Source organism: Vitis riparia, chromosome 17, assembly GCF_004353265.1.
Source record: "Vitis riparia cultivar Riparia Gloire de Montpellier isolate 1030 chromosome 17, EGFV_Vit.rip_1.0, whole genome shotgun sequence".
Classification (NCBI taxonomy): domain Eukaryota; kingdom Viridiplantae; phylum Streptophyta; class Magnoliopsida; order Vitales; family Vitaceae; genus Vitis; species Vitis riparia.
The window spans coordinates 11798045-11815231 of record NC_048447.1 but is presented as its reverse complement, the minus strand read 5'-3'; the positions used below and the strand labels follow the sequence as shown (position 1 = coordinate 11815231).

Genomic DNA, 17187 nt, shown 5'->3' with positions numbered 1-17187 from the left:
AGGGTATAAATTCATCAACAACCCAAAACCTAACTTTCCCTATAAATTTTAAAGCAATTCAACGAACACCACCCATCTTGGACCCCCCACCACCCCACCCCCCCCACGCCTTCTTCATGCTTGGACGGTTGGACCATCCAATCATGCTTCACAACCAAATACTTTTATTTTTAATTTCATAAAATTTATGATGTCCTATCACTCCATCAGTATCACAATATTAATTTATCCTGTACAAATTAATAAAATTCTCAAATTTATTTTTACTTTTTTAACTAATAAGATATTAAAAATATTATTCCACATTATCTCAAAATTATTTTTATTTCATACATTATCTCATATCCTTTGTCACTTATCTTGATATTTTGTCTTTATAAAGTGTCTTCTATGGCTCTCCATTGCCACTTATCAAAAGTCTCATTAAAAGATCATTTTTGCTTTGATACCAAATTGAAATCCAAAAAAAGATTCAAAAAGAAAAAGATTGAGAGAAAGACAAAATTTAGGATTTCTTATTATGAATTCTTTTAAAAATAACTCCAACATCATTAGAATTTAAATAAACCTAATAAAATAAAATAAAGACTATTTTACTCTTACTTGTAAAAAGAAAGAAAATAATTTTAATATAGTAATTAAGTATAAGAACTAAATAGTATATAATTCTAATATACTAACTAAAGAAATTAATAACTTCTAACATATTTTACGATTGGATATTGTAGATGGGCCTTTTAAATAATATTTCTTTGATGCGATGATGGGTTTGATATTTTAGTAAAGTTGGACTTATTTTGGTTCTTTGATTATGAACTAATATTTGGTGATACTACAAATGCAATATTTGAGTGTATTAATTTTTGCTATGATTATTTTAAATTATGGTTACATCTTAGAGGTTTTTTTCATAAGTATAATTGATTATAAATATAATTATAATATTATTGTAAAACATTTTATAAAACCTAATACATAATATTTAATGATTTAAGATGAGTTTAAGTTAAATTATATTTAAATCATTAAATTAATTAAGCAAATGTCTTCAAATTATTTTTAATTTTAAGTTATATAATATTTATTATGGTTAATAATTTATGTAATTAGGTCGTTAAGATAATTTATCTAATAAATTTCTTTTACTTAGATAATCTTATGAGGAGCAAACCTTGGCATTCACTCTCAACCTTTTACAAAGCTTTACTTCCTTGATTTTCTAAGGGTGCTATCGTTGAAACATGATGGTTTTGGAGGCTATGTTGTTGAATATCCTAAAATTGTGTTGGATTAGTTTCACCATCACTTAGAACTCTTGGGTTAGAGCCCATTTGATCATATTATTTTGTACTTATTGTTAGAATAATTAGGTTAATCCAAACTAATGTAGTCACCCTAGTGAGGGGGTGAATAGAGTGATGGTCTCATTTTACAAATTTAAATTATATGAATGTAAGAGACAATTATAATAAAATATATAAAAAAATAATATAAAAACAATTGCATATAAAATAAAAAAGTAGGGAAGAGAGAATGTAAACACAAGATTTTTATAGTGGTTCAACGTAACCTGCCCTACATCCACTCTCCTTTAGCTTTAATCCCAAGCTTGAGGTTCCATTAATTCAAGGTTTCCAAATCAAGCCTTCAAACAATACAATTGGATTATGGTTTCAATCCACTATCTTGGACTTTTGGCTCCAAGCACCCTTTACAATCTCCAAGAGATATCTCACTCTTGAACAACCTCTCAATTGATACCCCACACTTGAGAATCCCTAAGTGATACCTCACACTTAGATTCTTTATCTCAAAAAATTACAAAAGATAAGAAATAATCTTACAAAATCCTAGTACAAAACTTTAGGCTCAAATGTACAAGAAAAACTAAGATTGAAAGGTGTACTAATGATATGTAAGTTTTAGAACAATGGTGCACTTAAAAATACTCTTCTAAGGCTTAAATATATTTAAGAAAGGTTTAGGAAGGTTAAGTTCTTGAAACAATGAAGATTTGAGTTTTTTTATACAAGAAAAAAGCCAAATTAGCCATTGGGGGGTTCATTCGGTCGAGCTCTGATTCAATCGGTTCACTAGCCGTTAGCATTTAATGCATGACAGGTAATCGTTGGACCTTGACCACCCCTTGACCAGACCTTGACTGGTTGAATAAGCATTGTGGAAGAAAGAGAAGGTTTTTGCACCCTTCAACCGGTTAAGCATAAAAGGTCGACTGGTTTCTCATCTGGTTCAACTAGTTGAGTCGTTTTTGGCTCAACAACCATCATTTTGAACTTAAAACCTTTTAAATAAGTTTAGATAACATTTGACACAAGGTTTTAATTGAAAACATGAAATCATCCGAAGAGAGAAACTCATGGAAAATATAGAATGAATGAAACTAAGAGATCAAGACACATCAAAAGAATGATGAACAATGAATCCCAGAAGAAGATTGAAAACCTCTCACAATCTAACCCAGTTTCTTTTAGGTGTGGTAAGGTAGACCATTATAAGAAAGATCGTAAGGTTAAGAAGAAAATTAATAACTTAAACATTTTAGAAGACTTAAAAGACATGCTTCGTAAAGTAATGTTAAACTCCTTAGAATTTGAATCAAGGACTGGTTCAGATAATGAAAATGATATTAATCAACTTCTAGACATTGATGAAGACAATTCGAGTCAAACATCTAGTGATCTGGAAGAGTGCATTAAAGGCGGTTGTGATTGCCATCCTAAGACTATAAATGTCATAAGCCAAGAACAAGAATTGGCTTTGAATGTTTTAAGAAATATAAAAGATGAAACTGTTAAGCAAGAACTTTATGAAGTCTTTAAGAAATCCGTCCATAAACCATAAATTGAGAAGACAGTGAGTCCTTATAATCTAAATGAAATCTTAACAAGATTTAATCAAAATTCTCCTAAAGATATAATCATTAAGGATCTTCAAGAAGAAATAAGACAATATAAGAAAGAAATTCAGGATTTAAGACAATTCACAAGTTTAGGTTTAATAGACCTCCAAGACCAGATCAACAAGATTGTTGTTAACCAATGAAACTTTGAAGAGGTTCCAGAATCGTCACAAGTCAATGAAGAAGTGACAGATTCATACTTAAATACTGTTAGCAAGGTTATTTTCCAAAAGTGGGAAGTCTACCTAACTATAGTAATCAAGGATAAGTTTGTCCTTAATTCCATCACTTTGATTGATTTAGTAGCAGCTCTAAATTGCCTCCAAGAAGGTCTAGTACCAACCCAGTTTTATAGGAAAACTAAGCAAATGCTTTCAAGAGCAAATGGTACAAGACTATGATTGATTACAAGTTGTCAAATGCACATATTTGTAATCAGGACATTTGAATTAAGAAAACCTTCATTCTAGTTAGAGACTTGAAGGGAAAAGTTCTTCTAGGAGTACCATTTTTAAACTCTATCAATCCTATTAGAGTAGATAACCAAGGTTTAAGAACAACACCCTTAAATAAGGAAATTCTCGTTGAATTCACTGATCCACCTTGTAAGATTGAAGAACAATTGAAAGAAGAAAACTCAAGATGTAGTAGAAATATTTAAGAATAAGATTGTTGGAAAAGTTTTCTCTAACAATCCTAATATGTTCTAAAACAAGAAGTAGCATGAGGTTGAGTTACCTTATGAACCAGATTTTAGTGACAAAAATATTCCCACTAAAGCCAAACTTATCCAAATGAATAAGGAATTATTAAGATATTGTGAAAAAGAGATTTAGGATCTTCTTGATAAGAAATTGATAAGGAAGTCTAAGTCCCCTTGGAGTTGTTCAACCTTCTATGTTCAGAAACGAGCTGAATTAGAAAGAGGAACACCTAGACTAGTAATTAACTATAAGACTCTTAATGATGCATTAAGATGGATTAGGTATTTTATTCCAAATAAAAATTACCTTCTTCAAAGGTTAGTTAAGTCCAAGATATTCTCTAAGTTTGATATGAAATCAGGATTTTGGCAAATCCAGATTGCTAAGAAAGATAAGTATAAGACAACCTTTGTGGTACCCTTTAGACATTAGGAATATAAATACACCCAAGAATATATATACTTCAATATTGGGTAAAGGGAGAGAAAAAAAAAAAGATATCATATGCAATTTTATTTGTTTTTTATGATTTTTTTTTTCTTAAATTTCTCAATGTTTTTTCCTTTATTTTTAAAAACTAGTATAAACAACTTCTATTTGTCTTTTAAAAACTATTCTCTATTTTCTTTTGTTTCTAAAAATTGGAAATAAAAAACTATGAACAAAATAGTACTATGAATTTTAAAAATAGTTATTTATTTTTAAATCATAGAGTCAAATAGGGTCTAATAGTTTGTTTGACCATGTGATTTGAAAACATTTTTGTGTTTTCAAATCGAACTACACTTATTTAGTAAAATTTATTAATTCTTAAAAATAATTCAAAACTCAAAAACCAATAATATGAGAAAATATTTGAACTAAAAACTAATCCAATTTTGAATAACTTTCCTATATTTTTTTCTTTGACATATAATTATATTTTTTTTCAAATTTGTTCAATAGGCAAATAAACTTCAAATCAAGTAAGACTTGATGTGTTGGATTCATCAACGAGTCTAGTAATTTTTAAAAATAGTTTAAAACTCAAATGATTTAATTAATACAAGAATCATAGGGACAAAAATTGATTCATAATAACTCTTTTTTTCTTTTCTGCATAAAATCATATTTCTTTCTATTTTTTTTCACCAGGAAAATAGACTTCAAATCAAGAAAAACTTATTTCATTTAATTTATTAATAAGTTTAGTAATTTTTAAAAATAATTGGAAATTCAAATAGTGACCCATATTTAAAAAAAAAAATAATCTAAAAACAAATTATTTATGTTGAAAAAAAAATCAATTATGCTTTTATGAAAATATTAATGTCCATATTTTTATAACATATACTAAAGTAGTACATTCTGTTATGAAAAAATATAACGTATAATTTTACTATAATATTATTACTATTCATATTTTATTAAAAACTATATATATTATTTCTAAGTACAAAATTATTTTTATTTTTACCAAGGCTTGAATTAAATTTAATTAATATTATATACATTAAGTCTATGATTTTTTTTTTTATAAAATCAGAATATTAAAAAAAATTATCCAAACAATGTTTTTTTTTTAAGTGTTTTTAAAAACAAAGTTGCTAAACACCATTGTTTTTAGAAAATGAAAATTATTATTTTTTTTTCACTTCAAAACAATTTCTAAAATATAAGTGTAGAACCAAGGTTTGATTAATCTCGATTTTGATAATAACAAAATAAGGTTTGGAACTAATAATTATATTTCAAGTTTGATTAAGCACGAAGATTTCCAAAATAGTAATCACAAGACAAAATATAGAATGTTTCCTTAAAAATCTTGATTAGTTCATCAGTCTCTACTTTAAAACTAATTTATTCATTTATAGCATTAATTCTCCTAAACGACGGTTGAGGTGTCTCTGGGATAATTAAGTTATCTTTTACTTTTTGACTTATCTTTTCTATTAAATCTTGGTTAACAAAAGAATTTTCTTGAAATATTTTAGAGAACTCAAATGGCTTAAATAAAGGCTTAGTATTTTTATTGACAAAAGATGTTTTAATGTGCTCTTGTGTTTCAATGAGCTCCTCAACCATGTTGAGTTGATCCCCTAGAGTTTTGAGAAACATATTAGTATAGTTGTTTTGTTGCATCATTTCTTATTGTCTACTGCACTAGCAGTTCCTTTATCTCTTGTTTTAGTCTTAAAAAGTGAAGCTCTTATTTTTGTACCATTAACATTCTTGTCTATCTTAGCTTCTAGAGGATGAATGGATTCTATAACAGTGTCGTCACTAGTTTTCCATATCATAGTTTTTGTGGATATATTGTTGATACTCCTATATATATATAAATTTCAAATCAAACTATACTTGATACATAAAAATTATTAATTTTTAAAAGTAATTTAAAACTCAAAAATCAATTTAGTTGGTATTAGAAAGTCATGAAATGTAATAACACTAAAAAGTAATAGATAAAAATTTATTTTGAATGAATTGACCAATTTCTTTTTTGCATATAATGATATTTTTGTAAAATTTTTCACTAAGCAAGTAAACTCCAAATTAAGAAAGACTTAATGCGTAGTAATTTTTTAATGAGTTATTAATGATTCCAATTTAGATTTATTAATGAGTCTAGTAACTTTTTAAAATAATTTGAAACTCAAATAATGATCAAATTAATACAAAAAAAATTATAGATAAAAATTGGTCTAAAATTGCTCTTGTTGTTTTTCTATGTAGAACATATATATATATATATATATATATATATATATACATTTACTAAATGAAGCAAAACTTTACGAGTTATGTTCATCAACAAGTATGATAATTTTAAAAAAAAAATTAATTTGAAACTCAAATAGTAACCGATTAATACAAAAAATTATGGATAAAAATTGTTCCACAAAGATTCTATTATTTCTTTTTTTGCACATAATTATATTTTTAAAACTTTTATCATTTGGTAAATGAATTTCAAATCAAGCAACAATTTGTATTAAATTTATTAATGAGTTTAATAATTTTTAAAAATAATTTAAAACTACAAAAATCTATATAATCACTACAAAAAATAATAGATCAAAATTGATATATTATGAGTTATGACTTTACTTTTTCTCTTATAAACACAATTATATTTTTTTTATTTTTTTTTGCTAGTTAATTACATTCTAAATTGAGATATAATTAATAATGTAAATTATTTAATGAATTTTCTAATTTTCAAAATAATTATGAATTCAAACGATCGATCTAATTAATTGCATATTAAATCAAAGCACCATACAATACTTCGTTCATAATCGAGTACTAAACATGTGCATGTAATCAAAACTTTGCTCATTCACATGTTAAACAAGTTAAACAAGTTAAACTTTATTTGTTTTTGAATTTATATATATATATAATTTGTGATTCTAGGATAATATTACTATTTATATTTTTACTAAAAACTATTTATTTGTAATTATAAAATTATTTTCATTTTTACTTACACATCAATTAAATTCAATTAATATAATTAATATTATGCAAATTAAATTTATAATATTTTACAAATATCAAAATAAAAAATTATTTTTAAAAAACAATCTGCCAAATATCTGCATTTTTGTAAAATACTAAAAAAAAATCTATTTTCTTTTTTAAAACTTAAAACAGTTTCTTTAAAAACAAACATTACAAAACATGGTCACTCGGGTCTTGAGGCCTCTATCAACATGTTTTGTTTGTTTTGTTTCTTTTGTTGCCCAATTTTTGTGTAAGCTCTAAATAATGCCTCTTTCAATCCTTTCCAATTGCTCTGTTCCTGCACTTTTTTTATATGTTGCCATGTAGACAACAGTATAGTTCTTGATGGGGAATCAGAGAAAACTCAAAAATTATACATAATTCTTTGCTCCACTACTAATGCATTCTATCAATATCTGTCATTAATTAACTCTACCACACAAATTTTATGCAGCAATTGCCATGATTTTGTTCACTAAGATCACATACCAACCCCTGCACATGCATACACAACATGAATGCATTCGCTTTTATTGAGAGAATGGTTTCACACATTTGAATGTGGCAACATTGGGAAGCATCTTCAGTGTTTCATTGCTTCAATAAAGGTTTTGAAATTCTTGTAAGAAGATCCGCCTTCGCATACACTCTTTCTAGCCATTTCCTTCAACTTCTCTGCATTTGCTTTTATACCATCATCAGAGACCAACTTTTCAATCTTCATCTTAATCTCATGCCTTGATATCAATCCATTTTCATCTGGGTTCAACCCCAAGCCGACCTTCCATTTGTCGCATATGTAACTCTGGTTATGGAATTGATCTGCCAAGTAGGGCCAGCATAGGAAGGGGACTCCCATGCCCACGCCGTCCATGGTTGAGTTCCATCCACAATGGGATAAGAAACATGCTACAGAAGGGTGAGCTAACACCTTTTCTTGGGTGCCCATGAAACAATCTTTCCATGGTCCGCTACTCTCTCTATGAAGCCATCTGGGTATTCAGCAGTGGATCCTCCGGTGAAGTCTGATCGGACAACCCATAAAAATGGCCGGCCTACAAGTTCGAGACCAAGTGCTAGTCCATTGAATTGGTGCTGGTTGAAGATTGTTGTGCTACCAAAGGTAACATAAATGACTGAGCCAGCAGGTTGTTTATAAAGCCAGTTTATCCAGGTTCAATCCTCAGGCCAAAAGCTTCCACCATAATCACCGTGATGATTACTTGCAAGTAACGGGCCTATCGGTAATATGTTAGGAATCAAGTCACAAGCAGATGAGTCAAGTTCGTAAACCGAGTTGCAAAGAAGCCACTTGGAAAAATTCATAGCTTGGATGCATCTCTGAGAAAGTCTGAAACAGATCTCTTGTCCCTTTGGATCATCTGAGCAGCTTCAGGGCAATCTGTTGCTTCTCAAGACTGGGAGATCCTGCAGAGATATTCGAGTTACTTGCATCAAAACCAAGAAATTTCTCTACTTCCCCAAGTTTTTTATTTTTTAATTTTCAAGGGCTATTAGGTTTATTCTCGTACTTGTTTTCAATTACTTGACATCTTATTGTTTCCCTGATTAGGTATATATCAAAAAGAAATGAATTATAGAAACATGATATAGACAAGTTGAAGAATTAATACCATCAGTACTATGCACGATTCTGGCCTCAATTAGCTTTGGAATGTGGAGTGCCAAAGCCAAGCTTCGTGGTCCAAAAGGACACAATGCGGCCCCCTTGATTCCCATCTTCTCTGCAACCTCCAGTGCCCACCACCCAACTGTTGTGTCAGCAATAACACAAGTGATCCTCTCATCCTCTCATCATCGTTCAAGCTGTTAAGCTTCTCGATCCTTCAAATGACCCGGCATGACTCTCAATATACTTTGTCAACTTGAGCCGATCTTTCCTATCCTCCCCTGGATCCAGTCCATCTGGAATTGAGGCTAGCCCTATCCGACTCTGAGCCTTATCCTCATGTGACAATGCAGCCACCACTCGCATGTATGAAATCTGAGAAAACGAAGGTGACCTTGATCCCATGATCAGAAATCCGGTGTGCAAACTTCATAAGAGGAGCAGCATGTCCTTGTGCTGGGAATGGTATAATCAGCACATGAGGTCGCCTACCCATGGTAGTTGCCAACACTTCCACACGTTTGTTTGCTCTGATCCCAAGCTTCAGTACTTCTGATTCTGTTTATTAGCCCGAGCCCTCCATGGCGCTGTATTTATGAATTTTTACCTATTGCCCTCCTGATTGAGGCAAAAAATCACGGCAAAACTTTCTTCATCCTCGCTAGCTTTTTTAACAACGAAAACTAGCGGAAATTCACCAACACTAGAGATGGAAAACTCTCGCCTCAGAAATGCAAGGAAAGGGAAGACCATGAAGAATTTGAAGACCTTCACACTTGGATCAACCCTTGTTTTCTTCTTTCCTCTCCCTCTTTTCTCCTCACCTTTTCACTCTCAACCGTCTGCCCACACACATGCTTCCACAGCTTCACAAAACATAGCCCTAGCTTCTGCATTATGGACCTTAAAAACCAGGCACCAGACCAGCCCAACACTTGGTTTTTTAAAAACCACTTTCCTGAGCTGGAACCCATATATGGGCAAGCCCAACAAAGTTCATCTCTGATTTATGAATTTATTTTATTATCTCAAAGCTATAGGTTTGTGGCTCTGGCCTACACTTATTCTGGTGTAGTCTCCTATGTGGTTAATTTGTCTTTGTAGTGTCTTCTATGGCTCTCCATTGCACATGAAAGCATATTTAAGAATTTCAAATCTTACCAGCTAAACTTAATTGGCTGCATTTCATCTCAACAATTTGTTACTTCCATTCTTCATCTGCTAAATTTTAGCCAAGAGCTGCATTTTATTCCTAAAAGAAGTTTTAGATAAACACAAAAAAAAATGTTAAAAGTTCATCCCTTAACACCTTTTTACTCTTATTCATTCAGACTTAAAAAGTTTGCAACCCAATATAGATGATATAGATTATTTGTCCACCGTTACCTAAGAGCTTAAACTTTTAGGTCAATTGGTAGCCTAAGAGCTTATCATGACTTTACTTCCCCCTTCCTTTAAAAGAGTATATTTTGTTTGTTTTGTTGCCCCATTTTTGTGTAAGCTCTAGAGAATGCTGCTTCCGCTAACAGTATGTGTAAAACCAATACATTAGCTGTTACAAACACATCCTCTAAATTATGGAAATGCAGTCAGAACCAATACATAGCAGTTTCAAACACATCCCAAAATTTGAATCTAAATTATGGAAATGCAATCAGTGAAAACACCAATTATATGAAAGTGATGGTCTATTTGTTGCTTGGGATCTATTACATGAACCCATTTTTATCCTTCTACAACAAGAAATTGAACTCAAGAGCTCAACCAAACAGCTTTTATGGGAAAATTGTAAGTCCAAGATTATCACTACCAAGCATAGATCATTTCTTATTTCTCTATCATTATGTTCTCCTGTCAACCTTTCATAGTGGATTTCATTCACAGAATGGTTTTAACAGATATGGACCTAGTTACATGGAGGAACATCATCAATGTTTCACTGCTTCAATAAAGGCTTTGAAATTCTTGGAGGAGGATCCATCTTCACTCACACTTTCTCTAGCCATTTCCTTCAGCTTCAGTGCATTTGCTTTTATACCATCATCAGAAAGCAATTTTTCAATCTTGATCTTAATTTCGTGCCTTGATATGATTCCATTTCCATCTGGGTCTAATCCCAAACCAACCTTCCAGATATCGCATATGAAATTCCGGTTGCAGAATTGATCTGCAAACTGGGGCCAGCATAAAAAAGGAACTCCCATGCTTACACCTTCCATGGTCGAGTTCCATCCACAATGTGATAAGAAACATGCAACAGAAAGGTGAGCTAACACCTTTTCTTGGTCTGCCCATTCCACAATCTTTCCATACTCAGAAACTCTCTGCATGAACCCATCTGGGTATTCAACAGCTGATCCATTAGTAAAGTCTGATCGGACCACCCATAGAAATGGCCGGCCTACAAGTTCAATGCCAAGTGCTAGTTCATTGAATTGGTGCTGGCTTAAGATTGCTAAGCTGCCAAAGGCAACATAAATGACTGAGCCAGCAGGTTGTTTATCAAGCCACCTTAGGCAAGTTGAATCCTCAGCCCAAAAGTTTCCAGCAGAATGAGCAGGATGATTACTTGCAAGTAAAGGGCCAATGGGTAGTATGTCAGAAATCAAGTTACAGGCTGATGAGTGAAGTTCATAAAATGAGTTGCAAAGAAGCCAGTTTGAAAGTTTGACAGTTTGGCTGACTCTGAAAGCATATCCAAATACAACATGTCGGATCTTCGGGTCATCTGATAAGTTCCATGAAAGACCAGTGATGCTAAAAGCAGGGCTATCCTCAGCCAGATGGATCAACTCATTTTTCATAGGAGCTCCTACACAACACAGTAAGTTAATTATATCATAACCAAGAAATTTAAAGGAAAATATGAACTTACCATCAGTATCTATGATTCTGGCCTCAATAAGCTTTGGAATATGAAGTGCCAAAGCCAAGTCTCCTGGTCCACCAGGCCAAACTGCAGCTCTCTTGATTCCCATCTTCTCAGCAACCTCAAGTGCCCACCCAACTGTTGTATCAGCAATGACACATGTGATCTTCTCATCATCATTTGTTCGGTTAATCTTCTCAATCAAGTCCTTAACATGGCCAGGCATGACCGTTAAAATACTTTCTGTCAGCAAAACTGCATCATTTCGGTTTGCTCCTGGATTCAATCCATCAGGGACTGAGACTAGCTCAATTCGGCTCTGCTTTCCATCCTTGTCTGGCATTGAAGCCATAATTTTTGCATGTATGAACTCTGTGTTAACAAACGTTACCTTGATTCCATGATCAGAGACTTTGTGGGCCAACTTCATAAGAGGGGCAACATGTCCTTGTGCTGGGAATGGTACAACAAGCACATGAGGTCGCCTGCCCATGGTTGTTTCCTGCACTCCCTCACTTCTGTTGGCTACTTGGCTTTAATCCCAGAGCTGTATTTATATTAGAGACTCTGTTTATTGGCCTGAGACTGCGAGGTGGAGGAAGCTTTGGTTTTGTGTTCAAGTCCTTTTGGCAGTTACTTTAAGCATAATCTCCTACTAATTTTGTCTTTAGGAAATGTTTGGTGTGTGTATACATTGAACATGTAGGCAATTTTTTTATGAATTTCATACCTTATCAGCTAAAATTTTAGTTGCATTGCATCAATTATGTTGACATAAAAACTTAAGTATTTGTGTTGAAAACCCTAGTTTCCATCATTGTAAAATAGAAAAGAAGTTGGTGTTTGAAATTGTTTTTTTTTTTTTTTTTTTTTTTAGTGGTAGGGGAAGCTTTAATGTTATTTGTTCCCATAAAAAGTAGAGATAAAAATCGATTCACATAAAGAGGCATGTGAGGTTTTTGTGTGATTTAGCCAATGAATCATACCTACATTTACAGATGAAAAAGAATCATTTTACTATTTAATAAAATATATTACAAAAAACAAAGAAAACATATACGTACAATTATTGAACTAGAAACCTCTTATGTTTTTCTATACCTTGTATTTACACCGTAATCCATGACCCACTATTCCATTGATATTGCCAACTCTTTCTCATGCCTTTATTCACCATGTATGATGTTCACAAACCTAACTTCACCCCATCTTCATGACCTATAATATTTATAATATTATAAAATATTTTTAAAAAATTTCCTATTCAATGAGGATATTTATTTTACAAGAAAATACTGATACATAAAACACTCTACACAATATTCTTTATATATATATATACTAAATGTGAATTTGAAACACCGAACACTTCATCTTCTTTAATCTCAAGGGAATTCTGATACAGACCACAGGCTCTAGGTGTCATTGCATGAGCTTTGAGTAACAGAATGTGTCCCAGTGACGTATGATGGATCAAGTACAACATTAACTGAATTTTCTTGAGGCCCATGCAACATAATTAATTAATTGGTCATATGCAATTTTCTTAATTAAACTATTGTTACAATTATTGGATTCTATCAATACTTTTCTTTCATTTTTGCTGAGATGCTACAACTATATTTTTGTTGCCATGTGCTTCTAGATATCCACATTTTCAGTCCTTCAAGGTATCTTAGATTTTGTTCTCAAATGCTTCAACATAGGTTCTTGGGAATCCATCTCTAGTTTGCTTTGTCCTTTACATTGGGTCTTATGCAGCTAGCTTCTTTCTCTTATGGTGTGGTTTGTGCTCTTGGTTCCTTTTCCCTGTATTTATGTGTTAAGTAAATCAAACACAATTCAATTTCTTCTGACATTCATATTAAATATGATGTTCTGTGTCTGTAGTTTCCACAATATAATCAAGAACCATTTTCGAATTGTTCTTGTATACATACCCAATAAGTCTTTATCCGGTTCATGCTAGTTCAATATAATGTCGACAAACATCTCAGTATGTATAAAAAAAGTTTTTAACGTTATATATGTATGAGCTTCTCTTAATTGTATAAACGTGTTTTAAATCTATAAGGGCCCTTTATAGTCAATGTGGATAATATATATATATATATATATATATATACGGTTATGAACTGTTTGTTACAGTATATGATGATGGTTGCAGATAAGAAACCAAGTAGAAGAGGCAACCGGGTAGGATGATGAGGTGGGGCAGGGGTGGGGGCTGTTCTACCATAAAACTGGCTTTTTGAAGGTATTAAGAGACACCGCCCAAGCATGTGGTTTGGTTTTTCTCAGAAGTGAGGAAAATAAGTTAGAAGGTGCTTAGGGGATAAATCCATGCATACAGGATTATATTCCAACTGTCCAAATGTGTCAAAGAGATGTAGACAAATGAGAAAGATAGGAAAATGAAAGAAAAGTGCAAGATAGCAATCAAGAATCAAAGAACTAATCAAATTATTGGAAACAAACTATCAAGAATCAAAGGAACCAATCAAACTGCTGAAATGCCACCACCCTCAATCCAAGATTGAAGGCCTCAAAAAAGTACATGACTTTTTTTAATACCCCATAAAGCATCGATCTGAGGCCTGTCAACAGATAGCTTTTGTTATCTTTGTTTGTTTTCTCTGTTCCTTCATTTGCATATAGCATAATGAATGAATCAAAAATATGTAAATGCAATGAGTGAAAACTCAAAAGCTGTACAAGATTGAATGTTCAATTTTATACTGCATTGCATCCATATCTGCTATAAGCTTTCCTATAAACATGGTGGTTCATAGCTGACTCAGAAGTGCTCCTAAAACCAGAACTGGTAGGCACTGAAAGATGGTATTAGTGGAGAAATTAAGTTCAAGAGTAATGCTATCAAGATAGATATGCACCAAGTTTTTATTCCATTAATCCATTATACAATCCCAAGCACATACATAGGATGGATTCTGCATCAATATGCCCCCATGGAAGATCAGAGATTTCTTTGAGAGGGGGTTTTACAAGATCTGGATACAGAAACATCGGGAAATATCTTCAATTCTGCAATGCTTCAATAAAGGTTTTGAAATTATTGGCAGAAGATCCACCTTGGCAGACATTTCTTCTAGCCATTTCCTTCAACCTTAGTGCATTTTCTTTTATACCATCATCAGAAAGCAAGTTTTCAATCTTGGTCTTAATCTGGTGTCTTGAAACCAATCCATTTTCGTCTGGATCCAATCCCAAACCAACCTTCCAGATATCGCAAATGAAAAACCTGTTGTCTAATTGATCAACAGTGTGGGGCCAGCATATAAAAGGGACTCCCATGCATAGGCTCTCCATGGTTGAGTTCCATCCACAATGGGAAAAAAAACATGCAACAGAAGGATGAGCTAACACTTTTTCTTGGTCTGCCCATCCAACAATCTTTCCATACTCGGATACTCTCTGTGTGAACTCATCGGGGTATTCAGCAACTGAAGGGACAACCCATAAAAACGGCCGGCCTACAAGTTCAATTCCCAGTGCCAGTTCATTGAATTGTTGCTGCTTGAAGAATGTTGTGCTGCCAAAGGCAACATAAATGACTGATTCTGCAGGTTGTTTATCAAGCCAGCTTATGCAAGTTGGATCATTTGGCCACAAGTTTCCAGCAGAAGAACCAGGACGATTGCTTGCAAGTAAAGGTCCAAGGGTTAATACGTTGGGAATCAAGTCACAAGATGATGAGTCAAGTTCATAGAATGAGTTACAAAGAAGCCAGTTGGAAATTTTAGCAGTTTGGCTGAGCCTGAAAGCATATTCAAATGCAAGTTGCCGAAGTGTCGGATCATCTGCTGAGTTCCATGAAAGATTGGTGCTGCTAAAAGCAGGGATATCCTTCGACAGCTGGATCAACTCAGATCTGATAGGATTTCCTAGACAGTAGTAAATCAATATCAAAACCAAGAAATTTCTGAGCTTTTACCAATGTTTGTATTGATTTTTTGTATGGGCTATCAACTTTAGCATAATTGTTTTTAATTTCTTGATTTAAATAAGTCCTTCACACTGATCATACGGTTTGTCAGTCAGGTATAAACATATTAAACATTGAAAGAGAGAAATGTGATGAAATATTAGTAGTAGACACTCAATGTTCTTACCATAACTGTCTATGATTCCAGCCTCAACAAGCTTTGGAATGTGAAGTCCCATAGCCAGAGTTACTGGTCCAGCAGGCCAAAGTGCAGATCCCTCAATTCCCATCTTCTTAGCAACCTCCAGTGCCCACCCAACTGTTGTATCAGCAACAACATATGTGATCTGCTCATCAACATTTGTCTGGTTAACCTTCTCAATCAAGTCCTTCAAATGGACTGGCATGACTGTTAAAATACTGTTAGTCACATGAACTATATCTTTTTTATTTACCCATGGATCTGGGATTGAGACTAGCTGCATCTGGCTAAGCCCTTCATCCTTGTCTGGCATGGCAGCCATAAGTCTTGCATGTATGGACTCGGGGGTAACGAAAGTGACCTTGATCCCATGATCAGAAATCCGGTGTGCCAACTTCATAAGAGGACTGACATGTCCTTGAGCTGGATATGGTATAACCAACACATGCCCGCCCATGGTAGCTACCACCACCTCCACACTTCTGTTTTCTCTAATCCCAAGCTAAACTTATATCACCGTCCGTTAGCCTGGTAACGCCTGTTAGTGCAGAAAGCTATGTTTTCTGCAGTATAGAAAATAATTTATGCAATCTATCTTAAATTTCCTTCTTGTTATGATTCTAGATTAGGACAGGATTTGGATTCTGAAAGATACATAAAGTTAATTCAAATAGACGAACAGTCCACCAAAGCAAAATTCGCATGGAATTTTTGTTCCTACATGTTTTAAATCTATATTTTAGTTAATAACTTCAGATTTCTGCATTAGCATGCCTACGTAACATAATGTAACAGGTCACATCCATTGATTTTTCTTTAGTTCAATGATTGCTATTTTTCTGTGTCCTGATAGCAATTTTTCTGTTCTTAAATGCTTAGACATAACTCATAATTTCAGCCTTCAGTGCTTTAAATTCACCTCTGCTTTTGCTGTCAAATTCTTTCATATATACAGCTATCCTCTTATCTTCAATAACGTTATTATTTGGCAAATTGAATTGGGTGAAGAAAAGGAACTTTCGGTTTATAAAATGGCACACAAACCTAGCCACACAGTGATGGAAGATGAAGAGATGCCAAGAAGAAGAGGCAACACGAAACAGGATGAGGTGGGGCACTGGTGCTGGCACTGTTCTAGAATGTAAAGATAAGTAGAAGATGATAACTTTTTGAAAAAGGTCTTGAATTTCTTCCATGATGATTCACCTCCAATTACACTCTTTCTAGGAGGAAATCTCTGGTTTACGCTGTCCTTTATTTTGTGTCTTCTGCAGCTGGCCTCTTTTGTTTTTTTTCTCACACCATTTGTAAAAGATTTTGTATTCTTACTGGTCCCATGATGTAGCCAAACAATCATTTTGAATTAAACGCCATACATCCTTACTAAATTTCCTTTTTCTACTGGCATGGTTAGGTGAATGAAGTGA

At 33.0% G+C, this 17187-nt stretch overlaps 2 protein-coding genes and 1 pseudogene across 3 annotated transcripts; all 3 read right to left on the bottom strand.

Moving 5' to 3' along the window:
* Positions 1-8194: 8194 nt before the first annotated feature.
* Positions 8195-9646, bottom strand: LOC117904958 (annotated as a pseudogene).
* A 1005-nt stretch (positions 9647-10651) lies between these two features.
* LOC117904956 (UDP-glycosyltransferase 83A1-like) lies at positions 10652-12111 on the bottom strand. Its single transcript, XM_034817786.1, has 2 exons — positions 11619-12111; positions 10652-11555 (listed from the first exon to the last, which is right to left on the bottom strand). Exons 1-2 carry the CDS (start codon positions 12103-12105, stop codon positions 10672-10674), a joined length of 1371 nt encoding a protein of 456 aa, XP_034673677.1. The 5' UTR covers positions 12106-12111; the 3' UTR covers positions 10652-10671.
* A 2397-nt stretch (positions 12112-14508) lies between these two features.
* Positions 14509-16277, bottom strand: LOC117904957 (UDP-glycosyltransferase 83A1-like). Of its 2 annotated transcripts, XM_034817789.1 has the most exons (3): positions 16014-16277; positions 15746-15905; positions 14509-15517 (listed from the first exon to the last, which is right to left on the bottom strand). In XM_034817789.1, the coding sequence occupies exons 1-3, from the start codon at positions 16215-16217 to the stop codon at positions 14652-14654; spliced, it is 1230 nt and encodes a 409-aa protein (XP_034673680.1). In that variant the 5' UTR covers positions 16218-16277; the 3' UTR covers positions 14509-14651. The 2 variants fall into 2 exon arrangements, with proteins under 2 accessions (XP_034673680.1, XP_034673679.1); XM_034817788.1 differs by having other exon boundaries at positions 15746-16277.
* Positions 16278-17187: the final 910 nt, after the last annotated feature.